This window comes from Salvia hispanica, chromosome 4 (genome assembly GCF_023119035.1).
Source record: "Salvia hispanica cultivar TCC Black 2014 chromosome 4, UniMelb_Shisp_WGS_1.0, whole genome shotgun sequence".
NCBI lineage: Eukaryota > Viridiplantae > Streptophyta > Magnoliopsida > Lamiales > Lamiaceae > Salvia > Salvia hispanica.
In genome coordinates, this window is record NC_062968.1 from 23,403,910 (window position 1) to 23,413,746 (window position 9,837).

At 33.8% G+C, this 9,837-nt stretch overlaps 1 protein-coding gene across 1 annotated transcript; it reads left to right on the plus strand.

Annotated features, from left to right (window-relative positions):
* The first annotated feature begins 5,395 nt into the window (after positions 1 to 5,395).
* On the plus strand, positions 5,396 to 7,734 carry LOC125218269 (amino acid permease 3-like). Its single transcript, XM_048119905.1, has 6 exons — positions 5,396 to 5,668; positions 5,916 to 6,149; positions 6,244 to 6,337; positions 6,422 to 6,636; positions 6,714 to 6,853; positions 6,944 to 7,734. The coding sequence occupies exons 1-6, from the start codon at positions 5,560 to 5,562 to the stop codon at positions 7,604 to 7,606; spliced, it is 1,455 nt and encodes a 484-aa protein (XP_047975862.1). The 5' UTR covers positions 5,396 to 5,559; the 3' UTR covers positions 7,607 to 7,734.
* The last annotated feature ends 2,103 nt before the right edge of the window (positions 7,735 to 9,837 follow it).

Consider the following 9,837-nt stretch of genomic DNA (forward strand, 5'->3'; position numbering starts at 1 on the left):
CCACCAGGAAAAAAGTTAAATATCTTTCAATCTACCATGATTAGGTAAAATGCTTTTTATCTTAAAATCAATAAGTTTACCTAAGTCATTTAATAAGTTGGTATATTCTCGTGATCTTTAATCATTCCTTTGCTAAAAATAATATTACTTTACAATAGTTAAGTGGAAAAGTTATGCTATCTCCAAATTTATAGGTAAATACTAGAAAGAATGCTTCTTCCACTTGGACATCATAACATTAATTTATTTGCTTTGGCATCTCGAAAGGTCTACAATACCATTATAAGATAGAATTTCTTTCAACCAAGGAGTTAGATTCCATGAATCATTTCTAGTAAGAAAAGTTGGCTACACATTAGCCGACTAATGTAGGTATAAAGTTTAAAGTTCGTAAAAAGAAAAGAAATTAAAATTCTTTTGGAAAATAATTAATAAATTAAATGTTTAAAACATATAGTACTTCTAGCAAAGAAGGAATATAAAATCGAAGATAAAGTTGAATTTGGTTTCTTTTTCGAGAATATTGAATATATATATATATAGCTAGGACTCTAATTAATAGTACCACACCATTCTAAAATGTTAAACGCCGAAGAACATTTATAATATAACTTTAAGTTCATTAACTAGTAATAACAAATTTATAATTAATCCCAGATTTTAAACTACGCTATATGATGTCACTATATTGAATATATATATATATATATATAGCTAGGACTCTAATTAATAGTACCACACCATTCTAAAATGTTAAACGCCGAAGAACATTTATAATATAACTTTAAGTTCATTAACTAGTAATAACAAATTTATAATTAATCCCAGATTTTAAACTACGCTATATGATGTCACTGTTTTTTAAGTGTCTGAATCCCCTGCCATTAATGAACTACAAATAAAGTTGTAATGAACCCCAATATTATATAATAATATTTTCGACGTTTATCGTTTTAAAACTAATTTGGTACTAATACAACGTCATAATATATCCATAACGATCAATCAATATTATAGCAGTCAAATAGATCAATTTCGATCTATGCTTATTATTGAAGTACGTGATATTACAAATGTCAGTAGATTATTACTTCTTCCGCGAAATATTGTCTATTTTTGTCAGTTTGGTCCGTCCGCTAAATGTTGTCCACTTCACATTTTTAAATTTGGTGAATGGACTTTCTACCATTACCCTCACATTTTATTATAAAACTAATATAAATATGACACCTACATTCCACTAATTTTTATCACTCACTTTTCTTTATATTTCTTAAAATCTGCAGCAAATTAAACGTGAACAACATTTCACAGACGGATGGAGTATATTGTAAAGTATGCGATATTACAAATTTTTATTTGACCTATCATATGCCTACCCTTATTCGTGGATGGTTGGGTAATAGGAGTAGAATATATGTGGGTTTATGTATATACTCCCTTCATTTTATAGTAATAGAGTCATTTTGTAATTTTGGTACGTTCCATAGTAATAAAGTCATTTCTCTTTTTAGTAAAAGTAACACATTTTTCCACACCTACTTTACTCTCTCTTATTTTCTCTCTTCATCCCTTTACATTTTTCATTTTCCATTTTATTATTCATTTACTTAACTCACATAACACAATTTTTCTTAATCTTCGTGCGAAAAAGAAACACCTCCATTATTATTGGACGGAGGGAGTATATACGAATAGGAGTATTTGTCTGTAAGTTCTTTAATTTCTGCAACTTATAAGTTGGCATATAGGTTTTAAAATTTATTTTTAAATTCTTAAACTATTAATTTTTTATGAATCTGCGATTAATTAAAATTTCAATGTTAACATTGATATCTAACTTAGTTTGACTTAACGTGTAAAATCATATCATAATTGTCTTAAAATATATAAAAGGAATGTCTACAGACAAAGTCACAAAGATATAATAGGGTTTATATAAAGTGAAAATAGAAAATAAATTTTTGAAAAGCATAGTTCTATTGTCACAAAGTAATAGCCCTTCGTTAGAGCATCTTTAAGAGAAGATGGTATATAATAAAGGTATATTATCTATATAATTCCTCAAAAAGTTAAATATATCCTTCCAAAAAGAAACATGCTCTAAAGGAAAAAGGTAGTATATAGAAAGGTAAATGATTTTTTAAAAATAAAATAATAGTATAAAATGCATTAAAAAAACATAAAGTGTGATACCTTCTCAAATACATTCTCCCTTGGAGAATGGTTTTTCATGAAAAGAAGACAAATGTGGTAGTTATAAAATTTTACCACTCCATCAATGAAGAGGTAAAGATACCTCTTCAAAATGGAAAAATGTATAATACCTTCTCATATACCTCTCCCCTTTGAGAATGAATTTTCATAAAAAAAGATAAATATGATAGTTATATTAATTTATCTCTCCATTTATCTCTCCCCTTGGAGATGCTCTTAATAATAGTCAGGGAATCATACATGACAGAATAGGATACTTGTTAAATGTCCATACAATAATGGCAACTGTATTTATTTATTTATGCAATAATAAATGGAATATGCTAATGTTAACCAATTTTGGATTGTATTAAATAAATGAATTGTCGATTGGTAATTAATTAGAATTCATACCGAAATTACTCAGAGTCATAATCATTATCATTATATAATTATAAACTATAGTAATTTTTTTCCTTTTATATTTCCCTATTTGCTTGAACAACTATTTACCCAACACTAGGGATGTCAATGTAGCCCGCAACCCCTGGGCTGGCCCGAATAACCCGCCAAATTAATAGGGTTAGGGCTGAAAATTTCTAGCCCGATAAAATTAAAACCCGATTAGCCCGCACCCGATTAACCCGCGGCCTGTTAAGGCCAGACCCGAAAACCCGATAAAATTTCTATTATTCTATTTTTTACTTCTTATTTGACACTTCATTGATTAATTTTATAATATAGATAACTAAAAAAATAAATTTTAATTTTATATTAAATATACAAATTATATATTGAATATTTATTAATATAATAATTGATAAATAAATAAAAAACTTTAAATTCACTTAAAAAAATTATTTAAATTTCTAAAATATGCATTAAAATTTCACGATATATCTCAAATATTAGTATTTGATCATGTTTATGATTGAGTTTGAATATATATCTCAAATTTATCATAATTAAATATTTTACATTTTATGAATATTCATCATTATTTGTTGGATTGATCGCTTGTTAATCTTATCGGTAGCAACCCGATTAGCCCGCTGGGCTAGCCCGAAACCCGAACTTTTAGGGTTAGGGTTGAACTTTTATAACCCGAAAGAATTCACAACCCGATTAGCCCGCACCCGATTGACCCGTAACCCGAGTAGGGCCGGTCCGAAACCCGGTGGGCTGGCCCGATTGACATCCCTACCCAACACACATTACTACTTACTAGAATAAGGAAGGTCGGGACAAAATATGAGAAATTTCATAAATAAAATGGATTAAATTCGTTAATCTTTCGAAATTTGGGATTAAATTTGCCGATCCGAAACTTTCGGAATATGAGATCGTGGTATGCGAATTTTTCAGAATAAGAGATTTTCGATTTTATATGTTCTTCTTATCTTTTTGTCTTCTGAATTGACCAAACTACCCTTAATATTTTCACCCCGATTTTGATACTCCCTCCGTTTCTTCATAGTTGAGTCATTTTTCCATTTCAGGAAGTTTCTTCATAGTTGATCATTTCCATATATGGTAACTTTTTTCTCTTTCTTACTTTACTCTCTTTTACTTTATTCTCTCTACTTTATTCACTTTATACTTTATTCTCTCTACATTTTCATCTCTTTTACTTTTTTATCTATTTATTTAACACACCCAACATTCCTTTCTAAAATTCCGTGCCGAAAAGTTCCGCCTCAACTGAAACGGAGGGAGTACCTCTCATTTCTCATTTTTGGAAGCTCAACATTCTTCAGGCTACTAACAAATAGGAATGTCTAAAATATCTAATTTAACTATAACAAAAATATCTAATTAAACTATAGCTCAAAAAATATCGGGTTCAACTACTCTTTGCAGGTAATGAGGGCACACGTTTCATCTTTGAATAAAACACGTGTTTCATATTAATAAGTGCCACTTGTGATATGAGTGCCAATACCACTCACTACTACTCCTACTAACATTGTTGACTTACTTATATTGAAATGAAATCACAATGTCACTTCTATAATTCATTAATTCCATTTATCTAAAAATATACTAGTAACTCTTATAAATGTGTTGCTCGAGGAACATCTATTACTTTAAGTTTTAGTCCAAACTAAAATTATATTATCAACTAATGAATAGTACATCTTTTTTGTTATTTGGGTTTTCTTGATCTTTTATTTAGGTAGTTGGCTGACCTCTTCTTGCTACTAAGCAAACATGAGTTTTTTTTTCCAGTTGAATTGAAGTTTGTAAATTGCTCATCGACTTTCCTGCTGTGAAATGAGCATTTCATAGAAAACAATATATTAGCAAAAAAAATTGTACCTATGACCTTTTGAATTGGAATAAAATCCAATCATTTAACATGACTTAAATGATTGTAGTATAATATTGTAGTACTAGTAAACGAACTTTGTATTTTTCTAGCAAACGCCTTATTTGGGTATAATATTGTAGTACTAGTATACTACTCCTACTATGTATATTTCGGACTTTTACATGCATAGTAAACGAGCATTTAATGAATATAATTAATACGAAAACATTTGCCAACTACGTATATCTACTAATGGCTTTTAACTAGATACGGAGTAGTATTACTTTTACTTTTTTTTGCTTTACTCCTAAATTAAAACTTAGTTTGGATTATATAATTGAGGAATTATTTTCCACGAGAGCTCCAAACGCTCACCATTTTTAAGAATCAGTGAAGTTTGTGACGAGCTACGTACAAATTCACCATTTATACTAAGTGGTCATTAAATTCAAGTAACAAGTATTTTTAATTGTTCCAACTAAGATGTCTTATTTCTATATTTTTTTATTAAAATAGTACTATTTAAATATTTTTTTTATCTCCATTTAAAACATTCAACAACTTCAGCTAAAATTTAGTACTAGTACTGTTATGAATTTGGTCATATTAAATGAAGAATCTGGTTGGGTTGAATGAGACGATTTAAGAATTTAATTCAATTTTCCCCATAATTTACTTTCAATTTTCACATAGCAATTAAGATGCCAACTTTATAAACATATGTGCCAATTTAATTGATTACAATGAATCCTCAGCCAATGTGCTCCACTGTGCCACATCACCCAATCTCTCTCTCTCTCAAGAATGTGCCACACACGCGTTTCGACCAACATTTTCTCCTATAAATACCAACCAACACAATGCCAGATTCATCAACAATCAATACCATCAATTTCAATTGCATAGAGAAAGAGAGAGACAGTGATAATTGACTTCTGTTCTTACAGAATCCTCGGAAAACTTGAAACATTGTCTTCACTCGTTTCACACACACAACTAAATTCTCTTCATAATCCCATTCTTCTTTAGTGCTGTTTCCCAACCACACGAAAATGGGGGAATTATACCATCATAACAACCAAATCTTCGACATCTCAATCGACGTCCCCCATGGCGGCGCCACCAAGCTCTACGACGACGATGGCCGTCCCAAACGAACTGGTAATCCCACAAACAAAGACCTCTCTTTTCTCACTCCCACCTTAAAAAGATTCAATTTTTATATCATTTCTCACTTCCCTCTTAAAAAGATTCAATTTTTATAAGTATCATTTCTGAATTCCCTCCTAAAAAGATTCAATTTTTATAGTATCTTTTCTCACTTCCCTCCAAAAAAGATTCAATTTTTGTGCCGTCTCTGTCGATTTTTTCCTCAATGGCTAACTTTTGTTGGCATATATATGTATAGGAACCCTTTTCACGGCTACTTCACACATCATAACCGCCGTGATCGGATCGGGAGTTCTGTCTCTGGCTTGGGCCACTGCTCAATTGGGATGGATTGCGGGCCCCGCAATGCTCTTCATGTTCTCCTTTGTCACATACTACGCTTCCACCCTTCTCGCCTCATGCTACCGCTCTGGCGACCCCGACACCGGCAAGAGGAACTATACTTACATGGATGCTGTTAGGTCCAACCTAGGTTTGTGTTCTTGAAATGTTTGGAAAATTTGTGGAAATGTGGTAATTTTGGCTAAAAATGTGAGTTTGGGAGTAATTTTGTGTTGGATTTTCAGGTGGGGTGCATGTTAAGCTATGTGGGGCAGTTCAGTACTTGAATCTCTTTGGGACTTCTATTGGCTACACCATCGCTGCTTCTATAAGCATGATGTAAGTTTTGTGTATGTGTGTTTGAGATTATTGGATATGTTAGTGTTTGGATGTGTTTGTTGAAATATTTGGAATGTGGAATAGGGCTATTGAGAGGTCAAATTGCTTCCACACAAAAGGGCATGAAGATCCTTGCGAAGTCTCTAGCAATTCTTACATGATTGCATTTGGTGTGTTGCAAGTGATTCTCTCACAAATCCCCAATTTTGATGAGATTTGGTGGCTCTCTATTGTTGCTGCTGTCATGTCCTTCACTTACTCCTTCATTGGCTTAGGCCTTGGAATCTCCAAAGTTGCTGGTATGTATACTAATTTCCATCTCCAATTCTTGATTCTTGATTCTTGATTCTAAAGTGTTTGTTATGTGTGTTTCTAGAAAATGGGCAAATCAGAGGAAGCCTCACAGGAGTGAGCATTGGTGAAGTCACAGAAATGGAGAAGGTTTGGAGAAGCTTCCAAGCACTTGGAGCAATGGCTTTTGCCTATTCTTACTCAATGATTCTCATTGAAATTCAGGTACATTTCTTGAAAAAGAAACCTCTTTTATTACTTAAATCATACTACTATCATGTAATAATCTTACAAAACATTGTTTATTCATGACAGGACACAATCAAATCCCCACCATCTGAGTACAAGACAATGAAGAAGGCCTCCATGATAAGTGTATCTGTCACCACCATCTTCTACATGCTCTGCGGCTGCTTCGGCTACGCAGCCTTCGGTGACATGTCCCCGGGCAACCTCCTCACCGGCTTCGGATTCTACAACCCCTTCTGGCTCCTGGACATCGCCAACGCAGCCATAATCATCCACCTCGTTGGTGCCTACCAGGTCTTCTGCCAGCCCTTATTTGCCTTCGTTGAGAAATTCGCACAAGAACACCTCCCAGAGAGCACGTTCTCCGTCATAAACAAGGAGATCCCGGTCCCAGTCCCAGGCCTAAAGAGCCCCTTCAAGCTCAACCTGTTCAGGCTTGTGTGGAGGACCGTGTTCGTGGTGACAACGACCGTGATCTCCATGATCATGCCGTTCTTCAATGACGTCGTGGGGTTACTCGGGGCGTTGGGGTTCTGGCCCCTCACGGTCTTCTTCCCGGTCGAGATGTATATCAGTAGCCACAAGATTCCTAAGTGGAGCTCAAGATGGATCTGTTTGCAGATGTTGAGTGGGGCTTGTTTGATCATATCTATTGCTGCTGCTGCTGGCTCAGTTGCTGGAGTTGTTTCTGATCTCAAGGTTTATAAGCCTTTCAAGACTAGCTATTGAGATCATTGGTTTGATTCTAAGATATGAGGAGTTGCAAGATTAGTTTTTTTTATTATAGAAAATTCCAATAATTTAATCACGTCCATACAATTCAAATAGTTTAATCCCATAATTCCCATTATTATTAATCTCCCATAATATGAGATCAATGACAACCACTCATCTTAGACTTAATTAAGATTGGCGAGGTACACTCTGAACTTTTGATTTTTTAGGGATAAATGCCAAAAAAGAAGATGTAATTTATTAATATCTCCATATATCTCGTACAGAAAACTATACAAATAACTATCCAAAAAATACATATAATTAAATTGAAAACTATCCAAAATAATAAAAATTAAGTTACATTATTTTTTATTATTCACATGCTCGAGCCAAGAGAAGCGAGCTATGCCGTACAACCAGAAACAAAACAACACCTATGAAGAGGCTGGATTTAGAAGCTAATGATGGTTAGCGAAAGCGTGTTCTAAAAAAAATGAAGAAAACCCTCGGTCCAGGAAATCCGCTAGACACTGGGTCTAGGAATTCAGAGAACCTTGAGCTACCTGTCGTTGGGCACACAATCACTACCTTAACTCCATCTTCAAAACCCTCAACCCGCTTTAATTAAGAAAACTAGTACGTGGAAGTAGGGATCGAATCCACAGAGATAAATGTGCAAGTAAACATGTTCAAAGACTCGGGAACTATTTTTTTGTTGGTTCCTGCCACGCAATTTTGGGGTTGAGCTTTAATTCCTAGACTTGATAATTGAAATATTCTACTCTAACAGCTAGATCTAGGCAGAAACATAAAAACATGCATATTAATCGAAATATAGCGAGACAATTACTAGATCGAACGAACAATTTCCTGAATTAACCTAGACCTGGGAAAGCAACTAAATGTCGGGGACCATTTTCTGAAAAGGTAGAGTACGATCGAAAAGCTGCAAAATAACTAACTAAAGGACTAACTAACAGCGACATCATCTTCTCCAACATTTATCATGAAACAACCAGTTAAAACAGAGCAAGAACGAAGATCAAAGCAAAGTAGACGGAATTAAACCGATAGAAATGAAGAACAGTTAAAACTAAAGCAGATCTACGGCTACTAGATGAGGTAAAACAAGAATACAGAACTTAAACAATCGAATGAAACAAAAACAAGCAGATCCAACTACGGAACGCTTAATCCACTCCGGATCCAAGCCATCCACAACAACCAAACATCATTTCCACCTCCGATCCTCACTAGTCTATCTAGATTCAACCGATCGACAACATATTTCTTACAAACCAACTCCAAACTCAGATCAACCAACAATAATATTCTATTTATATCCATCTTTCATCGTCATTAACCAAGACTTGTCGAGCTACTTAAAAGGAAAATAGCTTGACCTTATTCCTCAAAGAGCTTGTCAAGTACATGCATAATGCATTCTCGAACATTCTTCGTGGAATTATGTCGAGGAAATGGAGGACATGAATCATTGAGTATAAACTCCAAGCTTTCAGCGATGAGAATCTTATCCATTTTCGTTTCCGGTCTACATAATTTAGGCATTCGAGTTTACTTTCTTTAAGGATCGCAGACAAATATTAAATGACATAATGAAGATTTGGCAAATAAACTTATTATCACATACTCATGCTCAATACATAATCGCAAATAACCACAAAACAATTATGTATCTTGCAACTGTAAAATTAAAATTTTGTACCCTCAAGCAGAGGTCAATACGCATTAAAATTTTAGCATTTTTACTGGTCACAACACCGACGAATAGTCCAGAGACCGCAGCACGGCATGGCCGCCAAATGTTGCCTAAGCACGACCATCAGATTTAGCATTACAGAATCTTGTTTCTACAACACACTCCCATAACAATGCTCATGTGCTGATAACAAAACCAAGCTATCTCATAAATTCTGTTTGAACTTCTGAAACTTGTAATTTCTTAGGATTATTGTCCCCACAGCATGGGTGGCGATAATATTAGAAACTACTTTCTAGTTCATACTATTTATATTTGAGAAGTCTGCCCTTATGAACTTGCTATTTCTTAGGATTATTGTCCCCACAGCATGGGTGGCGATAATATTAGAAACTAGCTTCATAAATTTGCAAACCAACCGATGGAGACCGTATACAACGCACTTGTTGTAATCATCACTTAGATATTTTTATATGGTTTTTGCATAATTATCACATAAGCAGATAAAGCAGATAATCCACTT